The following is a 25,269-nucleotide window of genomic DNA, read 5'->3' on the forward strand; positions in this document are numbered from 1 at the left end:
GATTGCGTTATGATGAAACCTATAAGCACTCTGATTAATTATCTCAGAACAGCAAAATCATGACGCGTGTAGCTAAATAAAGAGCAGCGTGAATTATCCCCTTTTTCCTTCTTTTTCACGTTTCTTCTTTTTATCATAACGTTGGTACGTTAGGGCACTGAACGCCAAAAATGCCATGGTTGGTTGGTGACAGTGCGATATGATATCCCCACCCCATGTATTAATTATTTGATAAATCCAAAAATATCCTGTGGATGAGGAGAAGAACTTGCATTGCATGTCAAGAATACAGAATTGTTTTGCCATCCTCACCCAAATACATTTTGCAATGTGATGCAAATTCTTATTATGCATGATATTGCAATGTGAAATTCTTATTATGCATGACGGAGACGGAGCATTATTAGTTGCAAAATAATGTCATCTCTGTCATATACAAATTTTTTTGGCGGAGGGATTGATTTCCTCAGTGAGCCATCTGTTAACTTAAAATCCAAACTTCTACATATGGAGCCTTTGTGAGATTTGCATACATTGAAAGAAACAATGGAGAGACTTTTGGCACTGTAGAACCAGCCATTGCCATTTGCAGGACGTCAATACATCACATCAGTTTGAACTTGAATGAAAACATTATGCTTGCGAAAAAATTAAAGCATCCGATCCAGCAATCATGCTATAACTTGGTTGGCATGGATCGCCCATGCCATGCCATGCAATAAATCAGACGACAACAATTCAATTAAGTAACCGGATAATTAGCTGAAAACTGACAAGTGCCATTACATTTCCAATAAAGTTTATCAATACTATACATATATATATCATATTATATTCACAGACTTTTTACATTATACATAAGGAGCAGAGCAGGGATGCACGGTGAGTGACTGCTGTAGGCGAGCTTATCAACTTTCGAAGAATGGTGTCTATGTACAATTTTTAAACCTCTAGAACAGAAGCTGAAAAAGGAATAAAACATAACAGTATTTTCTTCAGAAAAATTGAAAATAATAAACTGATAATCCACAATGAATATTTTTTTTCTTCTCTCACTAGTCACTAGGGAGGGTAGAGAGTCTTGCAGTTATGTTTCAAAGTTTTAACTAATAATTTGGTAATGATAGCGAGCTTCTTACCCGTTACGCCAAGTTCCTTCTAGCACGAAGTTGGAGGAGTTTGTCCCTCCACTGAGCTGCAAGTGAAGATGAAAAACAAATGAGATTGAAAAGCTCCAACAACTTTGGCACAAATACACAAACAAACAACTAACGACTTGCAACAATAATGAGCACCCAACCATACTGACACAGAAAAATGGTGACTTTAACTGGCTAAGGGCTACCTAATAGTCCCATGACTAGCAGGCAACAAAATAAAGTAACATCACAGAACATTTCCCCTCACAAAAGATATTTACCCTCGATAGGTAAAACATACTTACCAGCATCTCTATAGCGTTCCTCAACTGCAGCAATTAGCATGTTGCGCACAAGATTAAACTCCTTTGTTTCAACACATGGTTGACCACTCGGCCTGAAACCATATAAAGTTTCAATTAGCATCCTCTATTTCATTGAAAGATGAATTTAGAGGACAGTTCTATCTTGCTCAGATTATAATGCAATGCAGACACTAATCTTAACCATCAATCAACCTCTTCTAGCAAATTGGAATATGCATAGATTTCAAACACCTTTCTACGTGAATTTCAAAAAGACTGAACAAGCATTTAAGTATACCATAGGCAACTGTTACATCATCTGATCACAGTCAGATTGCATTCCCTTAACAGCTCATTCAAGCCCAAATAAATGCACTTTATAAAGTCAAATGAACCTTGGGATCCAAACCACATTCCAAGACGGAGAATGCTAGCAACCTTCTCTCTAACCTTCTCTTTTGCACCTTCTTCCTTCTTGTCATAACATGTCACCTTATTTACACTTAAAATTATGTCATTAATAATCAAATAAGCTAGTTTTTATTTTCCAAATTTACCCTTATTAAATGAAATAGTTAATTTAAATATATTGACTTCCCTAATTTCTTCAATTTAAAATATATTCTCTCTCAATCACACTCTCAATCCTTTCTCTATCCTTTGCAGCGCCCAACAACCCTTCTTCTACCTCCCCACTTCTCCCCAAAACAAACACTATACCCAGCAATGACCCATGACCAGTACCCAAACAAGCACATGAAAGAAACCCACTTCCTCTCCCCGTCATTACCACCAAACAACATCTCCCTCATCCTTAACCAACAGCCCCCCACAGTCCAAAGATTCCCCCCACCTTCCCACCACCTCTTTCCCAGTTGTTTGTAATTGAACAATTTTTATTTTATTTCTCAAATCTCACCATCAAAGCAATATTTTCTATTTTTATTTGGCTTTGTTTATTTAAAAAAAAAAAGTGTTTGAACTTTCATGATTTTGGAAGCAAAGGGTCTGTTCGGGCTGTGAAAACTCAAAGGATTTTTGACTTTTTAGTTTCTGTCAAGGGTATATATGGAAATACAATTTAACGTTTTTTTAAAATTGAAAATATTGTTTTGAGTGAGAGAGAAGTGTCACATGTCATTAGGAAAAAAGAGAATGCCCAAAGGAAAATGTTAGAGAGAAAGTTGTTAGCATTCCCCTTCCAAGACAAGCTTCACAAATTCAACTCCAGAATAATCCCTTCGAGATAGAAAAAAAGATACATATCTAGGACATTCAAAACTCACCGATCCAGCTCAGTAAATAATAAACCATCTGAAGCAGGGGCATGACTTGAGACCTTTCCAGATTCGATAACTCTCATTCCATCACTATATGCCAGGTACTTGTTGACTTGTATGGGAACCTGCACAGAATGTGAAAAGGATACTGTTTATCACTAAACTGTTACCAACTATTTGGGGCCTTAATACACTTGTAAATTACTACATTCCCAGATTTCTGAACATTCTAAAGGTTCAAAGAAATTAGTAGGTAATTTATTATAAGCAAGCTCACATCTAAGATTCAGAAAGTAGATATCTTAAGCAGCACAATCAGTGTACCTTGCATCTTACAGCAATGTTGATCGCATCTGAAGGCCGAAGGTCGAAGCTGACACACTCTGTCTCACTACCAGCCTGTAATCACTTCTAACAGAGTGTCACCATACCACTAACCACTTAAAATTTGATGCTCCAGAAGTAATGCAGCCCCCCCCCCCCAAACAAAAAAAATGATGACAATAATATAATAGGAATATTAATAATAAACTATGACAATAAAAAATAATCCAAATGAAGAGTAGGTATATGCCTTTCTGAGGTATAACTGAGCAAAATACGCCTCATGTACTCTCTTGGTGACTCTGACAAGTCGGACCTGCAGATATGGAAAACACAAAATTACAATACAAGATCATGAAGAATGCATGTGTAACAGACAAGACTTATTATATTGTAACAGAAGAAAATATCGCACATACCTCATAACCCATCTTGTCAATCATCTCCCTGACCACTTGATACATTGTTGGCCTAGCCTGGAAACCAAATACCAAGAATTATAGATTTTTAGAATTCCTCTCGTATGCAAATCCAATATGCTGACGAAATCTAATTTTGCCAGCTCAACAAACCCAGAAAGAAAAACAAAAACAAAATCTTAATTCAAATGGAAGGACGAGAGGAAGAGCAACCATACAATTGGAACATTGCGCACTGCTGCCATGAGCAACACACTGGGCATCTCCACTGCAATCAAAGGTAAACCCAACTTCAAATTGACATAAAGTTACAGAGATTTTGGGTGTAAATTCCAAAATACAAAATTCGTAATATTAGAGAGTAGTCGTTCACTATTAACATACAAACAATTATTGGGAGAAGAAGACCAGTCCCATCTTCCATCTTCAATACAATTGCAGGATGTGGAGCATAATCAGGAAGATGGCCCCCCTGAGGGTTGTTATGGACACACCTCATGTGCCTACCATCCCTCATTTTGATCATGAATCCATCAATTCCACTCTTCACCTCAACTACACCAAAAACGAAAGGCAAAACACTTATCATTCAACGGTTCATAGGAAATAACAGTACACAAAATCAGGAAACAAAATTATAGTAATATCACGACCACTGTTGCCACCATATTTATGCCACAAGAAACAGACTGCTAAGAATTTTTTATGTTATGGCATTAAGCGCTAAATTCTAACGATTCATGATTACAATTCTAAGCTGGAATTAGCGGTTACAAAAAATGAGGTGCCGATGGCATAGCGTACCGGCTTCAAGTACACTGGAGTTGACATAATCTTCATCATTTTCATTGAAATTCTCGGCCATACTTCCATTACCATTTGATGAAGAACTGAAAGTGCAATGCACTCTTGTGCATTTTCGTGCATTTTGAGGGCGAGAAACAAAACCCGCCTTTGTCATGCAACCGCTGACCCCTCTGAATCTACATAATTCACTTCTAAGAAGCCTAGCCTTCACCAAAGGGCCTACCACTGGCACAGTGTCATACCCCGATTGCTTAGCGCGAACAGTGGGGCAAATTACTGGCCCTTGCAAAGAAACCATCGTACCTTCTCCAAAATCTACCACAAAATAAATAAAATAAAGATGAAGTGCTGTTTGGTTACCGAGAAAATATATGAAATTGAAAGAGTGATTCTCTTTTCAGCATATTTCGATAAATTCCCCATGTTTGATTACCATGAAACGAGGATATGTTAGCTATTGATATGTTAATCTATGATTTGATAATTAAATCATGATTTAGTGTAGTTAAAATGATACAATTAACAATAAAAATTAAAATCCACTCTCACTCACTCACTCTCTCTCTCTCTCTCTCTTTTAAGTTTCAATCACCAAATAGTCAGCTGGAAGTGTTAGAGAGCATCAATCACAGATATGAAACCAGATCAGAACCAAAATCAGACCTTAAGGCCTTGAAAAGCCTCTACCTTTCAAAAAAAAGATCGATGGTCAGAAGTCTTTAATCACCGATCAAAGCTTTCTCACCCTTCCGTTTTCCGGAGCTTTTGTCTCACCGATGCTGCATAAATTTTCACGGATTCCGGAATCCGATTCCGATAAATTAATTTCCTGAAGGAAAGCGATTGACGATGAGTATGAAATTAACGCAAAATCCTCAAAGATCTGAATCGAATAAAGCTTGCGATCGAATGATCGGAAGAAAAAAAAAATAAGGAAAAAAAAGGGGAAGTGAGAGAAAGCTTATAGATGAAGCAATTGAAGCTTGTTTGGATTGAAGAAAATTGGAGAAATTACCGACAAGGAGGATCACATATAAGAGACTGAGAGATGGGGGAGAAGATAAGAGATTCTTCCTTCGTATAATTGTATTGTACAAAGATAAATATAAATTTAAAATGCTTGAAGTGCAACATGATGAATCAACTACGTTTTCAAAATTACGGTTCTATCCCCTTCGGAAAAGAAGCTGATTGGTCAAATGAAGGAGGGTATTTGTGACCTTTGACCGAAGTGGATAATACCGGTCTGAGTGAAAGTAGCGGCTGCGAGCGTAGAATGACAGGTGCAACAGTGCCGGCGGTCGACGAGATCAATATTACTCACCTGACTGCCACGTGTGTTCCTGCTCCAGGAGGGATCTGGATAAGGCTCCTCTCTCTCTCTCAAAAATATCAAAATTCTGTTTTCTTCCTCAAAATATCAGTGTGTGGATTTCACTCGGAACCCTTTGTTTTTACTCCTCTTTTTTCCTTTTGTTTACACTCGGGCCGCAATATGATTTTTCCTTTGTGAATCGTGATTGCAGTTCGATTCTCTTCTTTTTGGGCTATACAAATGGCAGCTTCGCCAGTAAAAAGTAACTTGTTGGAGCCCAAAGCCAGACAAACATCATGTGTATTTGTGGGGTAAGAAAAAAGTGGCAGTTAGATTCTTATGTGGGATTCCGACCAAAAAATATTCTTATGTGGGATGTATTGATTAGATTCGTGTTTTTTGCTACTCTTGATTTATTGAAATTTACTAAATAATTTATTACGAGTAATTTTTCATTTTAAAATTTTAGGGAAAAAAAAACACTGAGAATAGTCAAAAAGCAGCTGGCAATTTGTTTTGACGTGGCTTGAGATGGTGATCTGGCAATTACCATTCAATTACAGTGTGCTGATTCAAAACACGAAGACAATGGCTCTTCTTGTCACATACTACATGAAAATCATGTCCGTGTCAATGGCTTCCAGCTTCAAAACAAAGCGACCTACAATAAATCCCATTATAATATTTGCATAATGCCAGAATCAGCCACTATTTACAGCTATATATGAAGATCCTGTTCCAATAGATTATCATTCTGTAACTGTTCACGCTGATCAAGTGAGTGGCTGAAACGTGGAAACGTCACCGAGTTGTTTTTTAGACGTTGTTGTAACTATTGTTAGTTTCAAAAAGTAAACGATTAATTAAGAGACAACTCACAATAATATAATTAATCTGCTACATAAATGAATGAAAGCAACTTGCCCCTAATTTATGCGAACTTTTACTTGGGGTTAGCCTACCAAATGACGTTACCCGAAACATATGATAGACGTTTCATCTTAAAATTATGTGACTTTATTACCAATATATATTTTAATATAAGTTATAGTCTAAACTAGAATAGAGATGAGAGTTGGTGATTCTACATGTAGCCTTAAGTGTGGGATATTCTTACTAATATTCCATTATGTCATCAGAGGTAGTCTAACACTTAATTAAAATTTCAAATATAAGACATTTTTGTTAATGCTTTAATTTATAATTAAATTTTTGAATAAAATGTAGGATAAAGAGATGATTCTACTGGAGATATAAAGGTTAAGGGTAAATTTCATACTCATTAAAGCCCAAGGCATCCTTCTCTCCACCCTCAAAATAGAGGCAAACACAAAACGCAAAAGAAAATAGATCAAAGATGGTCCCCAGAAGCCAATATTGTCATCTTCCTGAGTAAACCATGATAGAAGTTAGAACCTTTGACAAAAATATGGAGGTAGAGAGTAGTTGGAATTGTATGCAGGGAGGCCTTCCACAAGTCGACAAACTATTGGCCTCTCATTGGAAAGTAGATATGCAACTTCTTCACGTTCAAACAAGGCATGGCACCTATGGTCCCTAGTCCTACCGGACTCTTTACTCTCAATCTATTTTTTATCAACCTCAAAATACGTTTTGTTATTATTAATTTTGAAAAATACAAAAAATTTCAACGGCGGTGACAAAACACCAAACAGTGGAAGGCATCTAAAACGAAAAAGACATGGTCCCGCCGGACGTCTTTGAGGGGCAAAATTGGGCCTGAAACCTAAATGGAGCTCTGGGTGTAAGTTGACTTTATCAAATAGACCTTTCCCCCACAGGGCCAGGCGGGTTGGAGCATATCATGTACAATTACATTATAACAAGAATTCTATAACAAGGGACTGGGACATGTGCAAAATAGTGTCCAAATTTTTGCCCGGCTTTCTTTGCATCGTCATCTGTTCCTGAAGGGGTTTGCAATGAATTGAAACTTCGAAAAGAAAAAAAAAAAGTGTCCAAAATCAATCGAAATGCTTAGTTAAACTTTTATTGATCGAAAAATTGAGTACATAAATTACGTGAAAGAAGATCCCCTAAATGCCAGAATATCTATAAATGATACACATGAATTGTTAATGGATCAAACTTGGTCCATTCTGGAATTGTTGGCAGGATGACCAAATTTGCTCCATTAAACTTTGGAGGGGACGAAGATTTCACTAGCATGGACTTAGAAGAATAAGCCAATATTTAATTTGCCCAATACTCTTAACTTATATGATCAAGTAAAATATAACATTAATGTTAAGTCCCTCCCCCAAAGTTAGGCGCTGGCCAAATGCTTCCACCCTCACCAATGTCACTTGTCACATAAGACATGCACGACAAAGGGACGAGGCACAATCCTCTACTTCTGAGATCTCGTTTTGTTTCGTCATTTCCATTGATCTCTGTCACACCCTGAAATCATGGTTAGCAATGCGTCATTTAAACTAATTAAGAAAATCAATTTAGCCATGAAATACAACAACATTTTTCACAAGCAAGACGTATGTAGGGTGAACAAAACAAAATACTATTTTGCAACAATATTCAGGCATGTAAATCATATGATTAGACTGATGAAATCACGACATTATTGTTGGTACGGATATCTCAATAATTCTTACCCCTTGCATTGTTTTACAGGATTTGTTGCGTGATGACTTCATATATGGGACGCTTAGGGTCTGCACACAAAACGTGTAAAATGAATATAAAAAAACTATATCCTTATAAAGCACAAGCAGAAAATTGAATTTGCTTCAATAATTGAAAGTAGTCTTCCCCTTTCTATCAAGCATCCTATCATAGTATCAATCGAGCGGGAGATGTTCTTGTTGAAATAGTGATTTAGATCCCAAGTTCAAATTAAGATAAGACCAGAGGCCAGACAAGAATGAATGTCGTGAGTGACGAAAGTTGTTTCCTTTTTGTTCCTTTAGGAGATTGATGAGACTAATTTATCTTCTTCTTCATCTCTCGTTATTTATCTTCCTAGTTCAATCCAAACGAGCCACATGGGCATGACAAGACCAGACCAGAGACATGATCATTTGTATATGCTTCAGTACGTCCCGGACTATATATAAGATACGTCTTGGGAAAGTTCACTTCAAGAAATTGATAGTGGAGATAAGGTCAAAACTTGAAAAGCATGCCAAAGGAAAACCCTAGCGGCTAGCGCCATACACATGTTGATCAACGTACGTACGAAATGCTTCAAAGTAGGACAGTTGGGTTTCTATTGTAGAAAGCATCTCCGTACCTTAATTCGTCACGTGTGGTGTGGTCTCGACATTATTATTTGATCTCTAAATTAAAGCATGATTAAGATTAAAACACGGAAATACCTCGACCTGGTTTTGAAGGAATTTGATGTATCCGATAGCCTCCATCAGAACGGATGCTGTGTCTGTCTGCAATATAAAATTAGTAATTAAATTGAACTGAAACACATTAAAAAGAGAAAATGCAAGTGTTCTTTTTTCAATATTTACCTTTCCAAAGGGTGCCACCAATTGCTGAAGAGCTGCGATTCTATCTCCCAATTTCTCCTTCCTAACCTGCACAAATGCCAAAAACTGTTACGGTACACATCAAAGAAATTAATTTTCAGCTTAATTTATCACAAGGTTAATTTGGCACCTTAAAGGGTGGGCATGCAGTGCGCGACTCCAATCGCGATTTCTTTGGTGCAGTTGCTTGATTTACCTTTGGCTCGATCGAACTGCCGGGTCGCTTCACCTCTGTTATTTCATTGTCGAAAGATGATATCTTTGAATTCCAAAAGACCAAAATTCAGTACTTGAAAGAAAGAAAGAAAAGAAAAGAAAAGCCTTCTGAAAAAAGGAGATGCACACAACACACATTGTATAAAGTTGAAGCTACCCCCAATGTTGCAAAAAGGGAAGGCTCTACATTTTCTTTTGATGCTATATAAGCAAATAAAGATTTTAGAATAAAGTGTATTAACTTTTGAATTTTGGATTTATTTTTCCTAAACCTAAATAGAAAAGTAACTTCTGATTATTAATAATTTTGTTTAGCAAATTGCCACAATGATATATGCTTTATTAATAATTTAGCAATTGCATAAGACTCTCGCATATCCATTTCAATTAAGCTATTTTACATGATTATTAGGGTTCAAATTTATATGTATACCATGAATTATTAACTACACATAATTAATTAGTGGAATGTGCAGAGTAAAAACTATTATTTAAAATAAAATGTATGCAGCTGGTTTGACTAGCTAGGTTAAGAAGAGAGGAAAACATACCTTATTATTATTGCCGCACGATAGCCTCTGAGGGTCAGTTGATTGATGCATCTGTTGAAGAGTAGCAAACGAATCATGCGTTTCCTTGTATAAGCCAAGGGTATCATGTGAATTAGGCTGAGTGCTAAAACTACTACTAGTCCCGGTACTAAATCTTGCAGAAGCGCCTAAGAGATCCATGGCCTGCAAGTTCATGTCCAAGCTAGAGCTTGAGATTGACGACGAAGACAACGACCGGTTCAAGTTGGAAACATTTATGCTTGGATAAATTTGGCTGAAGTGGCCTCCTGATCTGCTAGGCATCCCCGGCGGCACGCCTCCAATTAGATTAGAATTGTGGAGTAGATGATGATGATGATCATTTGAGTAAAACTCTCCAGCTGATGAAATTTGGTGGTGATGAGGATTGATAATACTGTTGATTTGACAGCCAGAAGACAAAGTCTTGAGCAAGAGCTTCTCACTGAGGTCATTCATGATCAATTGGTCTTTTTCCTCGTTCTTCATAAATTGGTAATACTGATCGTGATCTATACTAGTCGACGCGGGGGCGCTGGTCAGCATTTCTGTTAATTTTGGGAAGGAATTATGATGATGGTGATGATGATCTGAGGAGGATGATGAAGTGAGCTCTTCCTTAATTTTAGCAAGGTCATGGGGAGACTGATGCTCACTAGTAATATTGGTGAGCCAGTGAAAGCCCAAGTCAGGTACCATGGAACTGTTGAGGGGATCCAAGCCTGAATTTGATGAGTTACCACTACTGCTCCTGCACAATTTAAATGTAATGAACACTATTCATGAGAAAATAAAAATACATAAATATTAATTCCAAATTAAAAGGGGGGTCAGCTACTAGTGCCCCCTTTTCTCATTAATTTTTTTTTGTTTCATTCAATTCAACAACAAAATTGTTGATAAATATTTAAGTTTTTATTCTTCATTAATTATTTATGGCGTGCATGAAGTTTATATTATATATATATATATATATATATATACACACACTGGTGCAAGTATATATTTGTACATTTCATCGTGAACTTTAATGATTTAAATTCCAAAGCAATATTCCAACTGGAAACAGCTTGAACCTATTTGAAACATTTTCATAATTAACAAGAAGCTAACAGAGAAGCAAATTTCTGGTTGTCATCTCAGCATGCAGTTCCTGACTGATATGAACATCAAATCAAAATAGAAAAAAGATTAAAGAAACAATAAAAAAAAATTCCAAATTTTCTAAAGCACTGCATTTATGAACAGCCAAATGTTCATTAATTATTGAATGCTCAGAGAGAGAGAGAGAGAGGAGTGAGACTTACAGAGTGGCAGAAGGGGTCCAAGCATGCTTGGTTCCAACTGCATAGCAAGATGGGGTAGCTGCTAAAGAAGAAGACCCAACAAGATTCTCTTGGAGCTGGTGATGTTGGTGATGGAGATTTGCAGACTCCATATACAATGATATAAATGTTTTCGAAAAAGCTTGAAAATCCCAAGATAAGCAATAAATTAAGATTAATTAAGTAAGTAACTAGCTTTGCTCCAGGAATCTCTCACACAATTCAAAGAAAACCCAGTTCAGGTTGTGACACCCGCATACCTTTGGTGGTTGCTTTTAGCTAAGCCAGCCACTTTTCTCAGTTTCCTCTTTACTCTTTCAAGCTTACAAATCCTTATGTATTGATTAAAGTAGCCTTGAAAAGAAAGAAAGAAAGAAAGAGAGAGCGTGAGTACTTATTATTCATCTCCATACCTCTCTCTCTCTGACTTTAATTTGTTTTTTATTTTCTTTTCAGGCTTTCTCTCTTTCTTTTTCTCTCCTCTACCTAGCTATATATATATATATATATATATATATATATATATATTTCTTTTTGCACTCTCTCTGCAATTACAGGCGGATGATTATATACTTCCTCTACGCATGATTAAAATCCCTGCCTTCAATCCCAAGGCTGTCAACCAGGTCTCAGAAGAGAAATGATGGTAACCACACGCTTTACCCTCTCTCTCTCTCTCAACCCCACATGTCCAAGGATGTTTATGTATATATCCCATTTGCAATGGTGGGGTATAAGTAGCAAACAGGAGATTTCTCTCATTTGGAATGGTGGGTATAAGTAGCAAATAGAACTTCTCTGCAGTGAACTACTCTCCAGTTCTATCGAGTGAATGCGATCAATCCAATTCTATCCAATGAAATGCTAATTAAGCTCAAGTTTTGTATCATAAAATAAATATATAGAAAATTATTAATTATTAGGACACCACTATGGATGGTTTAGTTCTATAAAAAGAGATTAAATATGATTAAACATTAATTAACAAACATATTCCAGACCGGTATGCTTAACTTTTTCACCTAGGCACGTTGATTAACAAGCATATTCCAGACCACTATGGATGGTTTAGTTCTGAAAATGCATTCAATATTAATGCAAATTTGCTAAGAAAATCTGTATGCGAGTGGATGATGTACTCTTCTCTAAATCGCTTATGAGTTTGTGTATGCTGTCAGTATTGTCGTGGCAATCAGTATTGCTTATCATGAATTATTTGCTTTTTGGTAAAATCTCTCCTTGGGTTTTCGGTGGTGAACATCACTTCCGTCCATTAATTAAAGTGCACGTACATGTTGGGCATGGTAATCTTCAAGAGGGACAATAGAGGACGATGATTGCAACCCTTTCTTTTCGGTGTTTCAGATGCACACGCAGACACAAATTAAGCATTTGATGTGAACCCTTGTGCCATCAGCAAGCATATCTACGTTGAACGCAGACTTCTATCATTCATCACAAATAGAAATAGTACTCCTAGCTACCAAAAGCCACAAACATATCTAGCCAAGCTTTACTTGTGTGAATTTTTGAATGAAGCAGGCTATCTTTTTATCTTGACAATATCTATATATAGTAATGCATGTGCGCTTGTGGCCCTTGTGTTCATACCCGAACGACATCAAATTAATCTCCTTGGAGGAATTAGGAGTAGTTCAAGTAATCAAAGATCGGTCATCAGAATAACCGAGAAATAATAATAATAATAATAATAATTTAATTATACTTTACTGAGTGAGGAATGGCTGGTCCCAAAAAGAGATGGGGAGATTTTCATTTATGTGTAGGTTCAACGACAGTACAGTTGCTTGTTATAGTTGGTTGGTCAATATGACTGGTCTCTACTTTTTAGCTTTTGGTTTTAGATTTTTTAAAGCAACTTTGCGAGACATGGAATTGGAAGCTGAGTAGGTTATACGAAAATTGAAGATCACATCATTCGAAATCAAAGACTCGCTGTTATATCTGTACACAAGACTGATAACAAAGTTTGCATGCTTACTTAGCTGCATCATCTATCTTCGTAGGCCTACCTCCTTCCTTCCTTGATGATGACCATCAACACGCACGTCGGTCGGTCTTCTTTAGTAGGATCCACTTATTTTATATATGTGACAGAGTTAGAGGATTAAATAAACAAGAAAATTAGTTGAATTCAAGATCATCGCACTCAAAAACCTTATATTAAATAACCTCACGTACGTACGACAGACATTCTGGATGGCATAATATAAGTAGTATTGTTGCCATGCCCCGGCCCGGATCTTGAGGTGAGGAAGCAAAAATGAGAGAACCAGGGGCGGCAGGCATTCATTCCTTATTCAAGGGTAGAATAATATGACGGTTGGTTGCGATGAGGATTTATAAATAAATAAATCTGAGATCTTGATTATTGTTCAATCATATCTCCTAGCCAGTGGCAAACAATTACTCTTGCCCAGACAAAATATAATTTTTATTTATTTATGAACACCCTGTAATTACATGACTTATTGTCTGCTACTTCTAAAGATATTTTGTGAATTTGCAAGTGCATCATTGTGCATGTATGTGCAATGGGGAGAGAGACTGGCTCGAGAGCTAATTCAACTGCAAAATGGGAGCTAATTGCGTTAGATTAGATTAGCCTCACTAATTAATCATAATTATAAGTCTAGGAAATAATATATTTTTTTTTTGTGAATTTGGACTCTCCATTCAAATTATTTGTGTGAGAGAGAGAGAGAGAGAGAGAGAGAGCGCGCTTAAGATTAAGAATGAAATAAAAATAAAATTATGATTAAGTTGTCATTCTCCATCAAAGAAGGGGTTATAATTAATAATTTGATTAGCCCCACAAAAGTTCACATCAGACGAAAAAAGGGGAATGTGAGATCAGATGATCAGAGCATGGGCAAAGCTCCACTTTTCTTTTAGCATACCCACCCATCTTACAAACTACATTAATTTATTTCTTCCAACTATTTTTTTCTTTAAAGCTTTTCTTCTTTATCGAGAGCTTTTTCTTTCTCTCCTTCTTTCCCTTTGCTTGTCACCTTTTCCATATTTCCTAGTCTCACTATCTTCCAAGATTCATTTCATTAAAGCTGCTTCTACATCTGGTTTACAAAAGAAATTTCAATTATTATTTTCACTTTCATGATTCTTCAAAGATTCGTACATCTTAAGAATTCTTTTCCTTTTCTATATTTTTTTTTAAATTTCAAAAGCCTTGAATTAATGTGTAATTAATCAATCCCCATTTTATATGTTTATGATATTAGGATTGATTTGCAATACACTTAAGGCGGATCTAGCCAGTTTTTGGCTAGGTGGCCGCCCAGTCCAGAATTTTCAACAAAAACAAGGCAGATATATGTTCTCCCAACCAAAAAAAGAAAAATAAAGGATACCATATCTTTAGCTGCTAAGCCAACCATCAACATATTCTCTTCTCTGTTGGCTTCAACCAAAAAAAAATATCTTATAGACTTTTTTGTTTTGTTAATAGGTTAGTTGTCAATGATTTTATTTATCAAGTTGTTAATAGGTCTTTTAGTGTGTTAATGAGTTGTACTTAACATGCGTGAAAGTTTTACTGCAAAATTCTTTGTTTTAAAGCAAATATTTGTTTATTAATTAAATTCACTTGTATTGTCGAATTTAGTATGTAAATTTCGCCAAGCCAGCTTTCAAATCCTCAACAACTTTTTGGTGAGAGAATGTATAAAATATATAGACATACATAAAATTGTTTGTTTAGCGATTTAATAATTTTGTTTTGTAATCATTTTCTCATCAACCTTCGAATCATTCTCCAATATATCACGAAGATAATGACACGTGGGAAAAGAAAGCCCATCACGAGCTCTAGTAAAACAAATTAACCAAACTAGTGATCTTCGGTTGAAAGGTCAATTCTCTACCTTCTTTAATGCATGTGCAAAGGAGAGAAGCTAATTATAACTTGGTCTGAAAATGACCAAGACGAAGAAGAAGAAGAAGAAGAAGAAGAAGAAGAAGAAGAAGAAGAAGAAGAAGAAGAAGAAGAAGAGAAATGTTGTGAGTGGGTAAGGATGTGGACTTCAATTTGAAACCAATTAACAAGCATCTCCTTACAAGTCACATATATGGATGGATGATGGATCCGTACATTATACATCCATATAATAATTCTAATAAACCATGAGCATTAATTATTAATTTAATCTTAATTTTCTTACAAAAAAAAGGTCCCATAACCCACTATAAAGCAAGTTGTTATCATTAATGACTTTAGGGTCCATCACCATCATTAAACTAAATAGAAATAACAGGTCTTTTTGTAGTCTTTGCCAGTCAACGCCATGGTCATCTGTGGCACTTACAGGTTACAAATTGCAATATAATATAATATAGACTTTATTGTAAACTTTTTCAAACATATGAATAATGTTTTTGTCTAATTACTTTAGTATAATTGTTACGTACATAACATAATGTTGAATTAGTTTCATTGTCTTGTAATTGATGTTTAAGAAGCGCATTAGAACCTTCGTAATTCACATCCTAATCACTTACCAAGGCCGTCAGCTTTACGTTTAGTGAAACTAATGCCAAACCCAAAAAGCTTCGATCTGCAATCTCTTCGAGTATCTTAGTCTAGTTGATCAGTAGCTGGTGGAGAGATTCCAATCCAAGGTCATATATATATATATGTGTGTGTGTGTGTGTGTGTAAGGTCTAGCTAATCATACTTAGAAGATGCTAACACAACTTTAGTCGCTGCAAATAAGAGCACATTATCTTTGGCAAGTAAAGTTTGTCTTGACGTTGAGGTAAACATCAAAATTTATATGTTGATATTATTTATACAGATAAAAAAAGAGAGCACTAGTTCTCTTTTCCAGTCATAAAAGAAGAAGATTATTATTTACAATTATACAACTCTCGTGTTAAACACTTTATAGCTAGGTACTAATTAAGAAGTTGTTAATTAAGATACTATTTAATTTCCTTCAATTGTTTAACATGGATCATTATTTTGGTGATGCTTTCCTCCACTTGAGTATAAGATGAACTTTTAGGTCAAATACATGGCAAAACCCTTAAAAGGAGGTCTTAAAGTTGCAGGATTTAAAGGTTGTCTCGAGAAGAAGACAAATCACAGGAACAGGAGAATATATGCTTGTCAAGCTTAGGGGCTTGAAATCCAACACCAAGGGGCCATACACTTTTTTTATGTTTCATTGCTTTCTATGCCCACTGAACCATGGATAATAATAATTCCTTATTCTGTGCGATTCCTTCATCTTCCTAGCTAGCTATTTTAATCAGTCATCGATGTGAGTTTTTGGTTTTCAGCCACAAATCTATTGGTATGGTATCAGAGCACACTAGCACTATAAAATATTTCCTCTTTTGCACCCACTAAACCTCGCGACGTTCAAAATGGTTTTAACTTCATTTGGGGCATGGTAGCGACATGTTTCTGCATTTTCTACATTCAATTTCCTTCTAAGACCATACCACAAATTCATCAGTGTGCCCCCAATACTTTTCCAAAGGCTTCAAAGAAATCAAGAAAACTCTGTCGCACGTGTATACTTGAATCTTAACATATGTATATGCAAGAGAAGATGCTGTTGTAATATGAGAGAGAGAGAGAGAGAGTGATCACTAAGATGATGAACTTGAATTTCATACAGCAGATGAAGCAGAAATACATAGAACCTACCAATGCAGATACGAGCATCAAATTTTGCTATATTTAGATTTATACGCAGGATAGTAATGATATTTATTTAAAAATTAATTAAAAGAATATACATTCTATTTGAATACTTACAAAATTAGGGGAACCAATTGCCAACTTAAGTACTCTCTGAAAATACACAAAGGAGGGTGCCTGTAATGGCATGAAAAACTCACAACCTTTGTTTCTTCTTTGCGGATGTATCTTCTAGCTCTACTCCATTTTCGAGCTCACTTTCTATCCAGGCTTCAGTATCTATCTCATCATCTGTGGCGTGCACCACCTTCTTATTAACACTTCTTTCACATCTTTTCCTCTTTATAGCATCTCTAATCCGGTTAATATCAATCTTAACACAGTTATTATGAACAGAATCAGTCTTGCATCTTGAGTTCCGATCATCCAATTCTCCTTTGATTTGTTTAATCTGAGCACTACCATCCTCATCAATACCACTTTGCTTTCTCGGTATAGTTTCAGATTCAATGACTCTCCCATTTTCAGGTGCTAGAGATTGTTTTCTGTCTGGCCTCATCATCCGCTGAATGACCTCTGAAAGAAATTACACAGAAGTTATAGACAATTTCCATAAAGCAAACAATCCAAGTGCGATTGTATAAATAGAAAGGAGACACTGACAAGGGAATCTGTTCAGAATAAACTCATCCAAATCTGACACTATACTCCAACCAATAGGACCAATAGGTATACTAGTTGAGGAATACAATAAAACTCATCACTCCAAATATGAACCATACGCAAAGCATACTAAGTGAGGAAAAATACATTAAGACAACACCAACCATGCTTCTTATCACAGATCATGATTTATAAATCATGAAGCAGAAATAAAGAAAGGACTTCAAATCAACCATTTAACTGCTTCGGCGAAACATCAAACTCAAGCCACCAAACTTTTCCCTGCTGTGTAGGTAATTTCACTTTCTGAATTTTGGCAGCAAGAGCCACTGAACCAGCTGCAATATAATGGGGCTTGTACTGCAAGCACAGTGATGTTCGGACACTGCACATTCATTCATATGAAAGACCAGTTATGGAAAAGACAAGCGTGAGATCAAATTTTACATCACCACTAGGATACATACAGAAAGCTCTGATAAGTAATAGTACAATCCTCACCAATCATTAACAAAATTCAACGCCATCTGAGCAAGGTCAGGAAGAATATTTAAACTCTTTAAAGCTGCAACAAGTGATGCGTATGGAAGCTGGATGTCAAGATCAAAACCAATTGTGGACAAAAGAAGTCCTCCCCAACTATAATCAATTCCTTTTGCTTATTGAAAACTTCCTACATCCAGAAGGTGGAAGATAAGCAACCATCATTAGAAGGATACATGTAATGCCATAAAATGGGTGTGTCTACATACTCTTTGTCTGATGCTTTGTAAGGCAGAAGGATCCAATTTGTGCACCATCTCATATGCCACAACAACAACATCCTTCAGAAAGCATGGTGTGTCTCGTACTTTGCAGGCAAGAAAGAAGCTTGCAGTTGCAATTACCTGTGAAATGTTTAAAACCATATTTGTTTAGATGAAAAAGGCATATCCTACTAGAGCTAAATATATGCAAGCTAGCCGGGAATCTCTATGCTTCTAAGCGCTCACCTTAGGTATGTCAAGAAAAGTTTCATTCATTATTATTCACACACAAAATTTTACCTGCCAACCATTCTTAGCATGAGACTGACGCATGTAAAACCGGTGGCACAACATCATTGCACATGCTATAGTCGTTTGAGATCTGAAAGATATGTAATAGCAATCACTTTAACTAGAGTAGCTCAAGCTAGCACACATCTTTAACAAAGATATACCAGTCGGTATAAAAAACTGAAAAGAGATGCAGAGAATAGATGACTATTCTATAGGACGGAACCAGCCAAAACATGCCATACAGTAAGAGAAACATCACATCTTCAGCACTACTAAACATCTGATACCATCAAAACACACGAATCACTTGGACTTACACTTTAAGCTTCATCCCAATGGCTTGAAGAAATGAGCAATAGGAATCCCGCAATTGTGACTCTTTCTTCAGGCTGATGCCATCCTTCCGAGATGGAGAATGATCTTCTATTTCCTGTCTCGTAAAATACCACTTACGCATAGAGGACTGAGGTTCTTCTGGTTCCGGAATGCACATGCTAGTTGAAGCCTCAGCAATCCCTTGCTCAGAAGGATTCTCGGGCACCCCTCTAGCCATTGTCACCTTTTCATCATAAATTCATAATGGTATAGAAGAGATGAAATTAGACTCGCATTGATTGTTAGTATCTCTTTCTCAAGATTAATCAACAACCTATAAAATAACAGTAAGGCGAATTTTACGTTATCATTCAATCTTTACCTAATTATAAAATAAATTAGTTTTTAAGAGCATGTACAAGTAATCATAATACTTTCCAGCGGAAAAGGTTAAAATTATTCCACAACCTAGACAAGCACAAAATTCAAAAGTAAACCAACATGCAATTCCAATGTTTTGGTTCACCTAAAAAACAAATCAAAATTGAAGATTCTCATGCCCTAAACGGTGATTATAGCAAGTCCAAGATTACAATTAAAAGGAACAAAATCTTCAGAAACAATGCGAATTCAAAATATCGAGAATTTGTAAGAGCAACACTCACCTCAAAACCACGATTCAAATGAAAAATTACAAAATTCGAGAGACCAGAGTGCAGAGATAGGCAAATTCGTAGCCCGCAGTTACGGAATTCCCAGGCTTTTTAGGAAACCTGAACAGTAAGTGGAAAGATTTGGAAGACGGCTGAAAGCTCACTGTAAAATATTGGTGTGTTCCCCAGCCCAGGACGAAATCGGAAACAAACCCAACCCTAGCCTAGCCTCGCTACCGTCAGCTAATTCGGTCCACGTTGACTCTCTTTCTTCGCAAGCACGCATGGCGCGTACTTCCCACGCGCTAAACTGCCACGTGGTCAGAACATCAAGTGTTCGGCTGAACAAAAGCAATCCGCATCATGTCTCGTGTGAACAAAACAACAAAGCTGTCCCTCGTTTCCTCAAACGACATGTCGATTGTAGGGTTCTATCCAATGGATCAGCCCACTGTTTGAAAGACCTACTCCTCCAGTCCAGGCCCAAAAAAAAAGGCACGTTAAGTGTCCAGTTTTGTGAATAATTAAGTCTGATTATGAATTAATTATGGTGGGTGACATAGTTTTTTTTATTATAAAGAAAAGCGATAATTGTATTCATAAATTAAGCACAAAAATCATTAATTACAAGGGCAAATACAAATGCACACAAAGGGGTAATACAAATATGAAATATAAAAACCACATAGGGTTAATCCATATACATGCCACAAAATGCCAGATAAATTTCAGATAAAAGCGCATGCCTTAACAAACCAGATATGAATCACAGTGCCCAAATCTACCAATACGACTACAACTTTTAACTCTCACCGGTACAAAATATAAGTAGAGACTAAAAAACAATCAAACACTCAACTCACAAGAAGTTGATACAATTATTACAAAATAAGAAAACTACAAACGAACAACCAAAAACCAACACATCAACTATTGTTGTTGTTGCCATCGCAAACACATACGTTGTAGCCGTCTTTGAAAACAAAGAACACCATTGAAATTACAGCCACCAACTAACAAAACCACAAATTCAAGCAGATCTATACAAAAGTAGCCTCCCCACAATTAAAACCCCAAATCCAATAAATGAGGAAGGAAAAAAATAAGTGGCGGTGAGGTAAGGAAAAGATAGTGAGGGAGGAGGCTCCTCCCCGCTCCCCAGACAGAGCAAAAGAGGTTTTGGTAGGTGACATAGTTTTGTTGAGTATGAATTATCAAATTTGTAAAAATGAACTGACCAGCACCTTAATTAATATGGAATTTTGTGGTGTTGTTGTTATTATTATATTATATGTCACTTCACAACTAACATTGCCTACTCATTACTCCCACTCACACTCACCTCCACTTATGTCTGAAAAGTTTTGAATTAAGACTTGAAATTTTTGGTTTACCAAACATGTTGACAGTTATCAAACTTTATAACTTTTTATAGATCCATCCATTCCCAGCTTTATGCATAATTGGGTCATAAGTTAACTCTTTAATTACAACAAACGAAAGTGCACCTAATAACTCTCTCTCTCTCTCTCTCTCTCTCTCTCATGCAAGCAAGTTGAAGTGACGCTCAGTGACCGATTGTCAATGACTCAATGAGCTAACTAAGGAAAGAAAATGACTTCTTCACCCACAGGAGTCGGGAAATATTGCCTTTCGTCGTCATCTAGCTCAATATTGCCCTAATAAATATTCTCATTTTTATTTTATGAACTTGTCAACTCGCATGCACAAACACAGTTACACATGGTCACATACATGTAAGAAATTGGAAAATATGCAAATGATCATGTAAATTGTGTTACTTTGGAATATCTCTCTAAACATCAATAGGCTTGTTGTAGGCAAGCAAACAAATCTATTTATACACGTCATCACGCTTAACACACAATCCCTAATTAACACCAATGCATAAAATCCATTTGCCATAATTGTTTAGTTTAGTGCAGCATCGATCGATGTCATCAATATTCAAGTGGAAATAGTTTATTGTTAATTATTCTATTAATTGTAGTACTCCTTGATAAGCCTATAATAATATTGACTTGTTGTACAAGGTTTTTTTTTTTTTTTCCAAGTTGTACAAGGTCTTAAATATCGATAGTTTCGGAAATATCGGTAGTTCAAAAACACGAAAATATCGAATGGAAATATCGGGAAAATATCGATATCGATACAAATTGGATAAAAACCACGAAATTGTGATAAATACATAGAAATTTTTAATGAAACTTTAGAAGAAGTTTATTTAGTCAATCATCTATTATTTTGACACAAAAAATTGGAAGGAAATGCATTGCATAGTGGGTTTGAGTGATTTAAGTTGATTATATTGCGAGCTAACAAACTCTGTGACTTAGAAAATATGGAGTAATTAATAAAGAGAATTAAACACCCCACAGTAATTTATTTATCAATTTTTAGTACAATATTTTATACTTTATAAATTGCATGGTAAGATACATGTGTAATCTTATTTCACATTATTCATTGGACATGGTACACGTTCTTATATTTATTATTTATCAAAAATTGAAAAATAATTAAACCAACTTGACTTTTCATGAAAATTAGGCACTTCACCATACTTAAAAAATAATAGTGAAGATTGAAAATTAACTAAGAACATAAATTAATTTATCAAAGGAATAATTAAGTAGTAAACAAAGAAAATAATTATAGAGATTTAAGTAATTAAGCAACAATTTGAAGGGGAATTTAGTAATATAAGTACTTATAATGAATAATAAAATAATCAATAACATTAAATGGATTAAATAGAAAAGAAATAAATTATATTAAGTAATTAAGTAACTGATCAACAATATAAAACAATAAGTAATTATGTTAATTTCTATTTTGAGAAACAGCTTGCATATATTATAAATACATATTCTATAGCTTATTATCACAAAGTGAATGCCAGCGTGGTAGTTAAAGTGGCTACAGGTTTCGGAATTGAGAGGCGTTTGAATCCCCTTAGGGGTGTAAGTTGGATTTGGAAAATCCGATTCGACCGGATAGTTGGATTGTAAACTTTTAATCCATTATGTTATTTTTAAAATTTCCATCATGTACACAACTCAACCTCCCATTCATATTTCCACCACTTTAGATATGTGTTATATGTACACCCTCTTGTAAGACTTCATTTGGATGAAGAGATTCTAAATCCATGTATGTCAAAATTAGCACAATAATGAAAAAAATTAAATAAAAAGAATTCAAAAGTCCGACTTAAGCTTCCTTGCACACATTCTCTGTCTTTTATATATATGATATATTAAAATTAAAAACCTTTTGTTTATCAGAAATTAAAAAACAAAAGTAAAAAGCTAAATAAATAAAATTAAAAGTAAAAAAAACAAAACGTTCCATCTCCCACTTATCTATCCCTCTTTCTTTTCTTTATTTAATTTCTCAACTTCCCACTTACTCTCATTCATTTCATTTGTTTATTTTCCCCCTCTCTCTTCCAATACTCACGTTCTTAACCCTAAGTAACACATCTTCTTTCTTCTTCTTTTTTCCATTGCAGCCGCCGCACCCTTTTTTTTTTTTCTTTCTTCCCTTTCTCTCTTCCATGTCTCCTCTATCTCTTCTTCTTCCTCCTCTCTCCTTATTCTTGTTTGGGTTAGATTGGTTGGTCGAGTGATTGGGTTTAATTGTGTTATGTTTGACAATGATACTTGTGCTCTGTCTTTGGAGATGTTGAATTCATGTTGTGTGAAAATGCTGAGTTATTAGGTGGAGGGATGGTGGATGGAGGGTGTAGTGGGTTTGACTGTGGTGGAGGCTATGGCGTTGGCGTCGGAGTGGGTCTCACAGAAGAAGGCAAAAAGAGAAAGGAAGAAGCAGCGGGGTGTTCCATTTTTGGGTCTGGGTTTGAGAAAGTTCATATCGCGATAATATCGATAATATCGCGATATATTGACCATTTGCACTACCAATTGAACGAAAATATCGTAACCGAAATATCGGCGAAATTATCGATAAATTGACGATATATATATGGAAAGGTGCTAAAATATCGCTGTCCCAAAAAAACGATATTTTCACCCAAATATCGGTGAAAATATCAATTTTTCATACTGTAGTTGTACCATTAAAATAACGGAACCCAACAGTTGACAATACCAATTGGGTTTATTTATAAATTTGTATTAAAATAACCAAAGCAAACCAACCATACAACATGCCTCAAATTGACAACATATATGCACGCTTTTAAAGTGTGAACCAACAGAGTGTCACATTCGGATCCTAGATTGGTTTTCATGTGGGTCTATAAAGCAACTTTGCTAGCTAGCTAGTAGTGCCCTAGTGGCCTCCATATATATATATATATCACTCATAAGCATATATATCAGTCTCGTTCATCTGGTCATCATGGATCATAGAACATATACAAATTATTTTTTAAACTCTTCAATTAGGCCTTTAATTTCCTTATTCTCTCTTCCTTTAATCACTTCATTGAAGAGTTCACAATATTTGAAGTATGAGGTTTTTATTCTTGGTTACGGCCGAGCCTCTCTCTCTGTCCTCAATTTCTAGTTTTGTAGAGAGAGAAACAAAAAGAGGGAAAAAAAAACGTCAATTATCAATTTGCTTTTAGGATTGCCCTTGGCTAATTTGGTTTTTATCAATTATCTAACTTTTTTCGACCAACAAAAGAATTATCAAACAGTAGTTGACCAAGGTAGTCCTTGGGATCGTGGACCAGAAACGGGACTGATATAACAGGACTGATATATATATATATATATATATATATAAGTTTTTGGTGGACAATATGTTATCTTCCAAGAGTGCACTTGAAAACGTGGAATTGTAATCTTAAATCATATATATAAATTATAATGTCTCCAAATAAGGCGAAGTATACACTTGAGATTCCTCCAAAGATCACACCGACCTCACCTCAACCTCACCTCACTCATGATGTAGATCGATCGTCCGAGCACTCAGACAAAAGATTACGATCACAGCACCATCATTTACTTTATGAATAAATTTTGGGAAATGTTGTTTTCTTGTTTGGAATCGAAATTATTATTTTGATTTTTCAAATCTTTAGCTAATTTCATTTATAAAGTCACACTACTGCTGTGAAGCTTTTTATTTCCTTCAAAACCCACTGGCTCGATCGTTTGTGAAAAGAATAATGGAGGGAACCCACTGGCTCGATCATAGGTCTTTTCAGAGAGAGAGATATATATATATATATATATATGTACACGTTTGGCATACCAATTTCTATTTGGTTTTGATGGAGCAAGTCATGAAGCGAACCAGGTTCTTTGCCTACATTATATTTAGAAGAAAGTCAAAATGCATAATTTCTTCAAGGGGGATGCCTAAAACAAACATTTTTCATCGCTTTAATTTGGAATAAAGTCGATGCAATGAAGGGGCAAATCATATGAGTTGGACGGCTTGGATTCTTATTTTAGCAGATATACCTAATTATATGATATCCTACTTTATTAATAACACTGCTTCTCAATGTTATATAATATATTAACTTATCTCTAGACCACGCATGATAAAGACTAATAAGGAGGATCTATGATAAAGACTAATAAGGAGGATCTATATATGCTTGCTATATAATATAATAGTAAGGGATTTTTGTAGATATGTCACCTCAACTTATACTTCAGTTTTAATTTATCGTCTTAAAGAAAAA

At 35.6% G+C, this 25,269-nt stretch overlaps 3 protein-coding genes across 5 annotated transcripts; all 3 read right to left on the reverse strand.

Moving 5' to 3' along the window:
• Positions 1-737: 737 nt before the first annotated feature.
• LOC103320881 (bifunctional nuclease 1) lies at positions 738-5,417 on the reverse strand. 2 transcript variants are annotated; one of them, XM_008222623.2, is made up of 12 exons: positions 5,290-5,417; positions 4,962-5,103; positions 4,272-4,589; positions 3,852-4,022; positions 3,686-3,735; positions 3,468-3,524; positions 3,299-3,364; positions 3,049-3,123; positions 2,731-2,849; positions 1,445-1,536; positions 1,140-1,195; positions 738-962 (listed from the first exon to the last, which is right to left on the reverse strand). In XM_008222623.2, exons 3-11 carry the CDS (start codon positions 4,570-4,572, stop codon positions 1,143-1,145), a joined length of 984 nt encoding a protein of 327 aa, XP_008220845.2. In that variant the 5' UTR covers positions 4,573-4,589; positions 4,962-5,103; positions 5,290-5,417; the 3' UTR covers positions 738-962; positions 1,140-1,142. The 2 variants fall into 2 exon arrangements, with proteins under 2 accessions (XP_008220845.2, XP_088901604.1); XM_089045478.1 differs by lacking the exon at positions 5,290-5,417 and having other exon boundaries at positions 4,962-5,273.
• A 2,159-nt stretch (positions 5,418-7,576) lies between these two features.
• Positions 7,577-11,623, reverse strand: LOC103320882 (basic helix-loop-helix (bHLH) DNA-binding superfamily protein). Of its 2 annotated transcripts, XM_008222626.3 has the most exons (8): positions 11,481-11,623; positions 11,203-11,362; positions 9,878-10,646; positions 9,241-9,369; positions 9,093-9,158; positions 8,946-9,011; positions 8,223-8,282; positions 7,577-8,013 (listed from the first exon to the last, which is right to left on the reverse strand). In XM_008222626.3, the coding sequence occupies exons 2-8, from the start codon at positions 11,331-11,333 to the stop codon at positions 7,858-7,860; spliced, it is 1,377 nt and encodes a 458-aa protein (XP_008220848.1). In that variant the 5' UTR covers positions 11,334-11,362; positions 11,481-11,623; the 3' UTR covers positions 7,577-7,857. The 2 variants fall into 2 exon arrangements, with proteins under 2 accessions (XP_008220848.1, XP_008220849.1); XM_008222627.3 differs by having other exon boundaries at positions 8,952-9,011; positions 11,203-11,520.
• Positions 11,624-16,953: 5,330 nt separating this feature from the next.
• CYCT1;3 (cyclin T 1;3) lies at positions 16,954-19,826 on the reverse strand. Its single transcript, XM_089047437.1, is given in 8 exon segments — positions 16,954-17,485; positions 17,806-17,957; positions 18,074-18,203; positions 18,206-18,245; positions 18,325-18,459; positions 18,619-18,700; positions 18,930-19,261; positions 19,593-19,826. Coding segments are annotated over 7 exon segments (1,155 nt in total). The 5' UTR covers positions 19,166-19,261; positions 19,593-19,826; the 3' UTR covers positions 16,954-17,105.
• Between the last annotated feature and the right edge of the window lie 5,443 nt (positions 19,827-25,269).

Source organism: Prunus mume, linkage group LG2 (genome assembly GCF_029339155.1).
Source record: "Prunus mume cultivar Tortuosa linkage group LG2, ASM2933915v1, whole genome shotgun sequence".
Taxonomy (NCBI): domain Eukaryota; kingdom Viridiplantae; phylum Streptophyta; class Magnoliopsida; order Rosales; family Rosaceae; genus Prunus; species Prunus mume.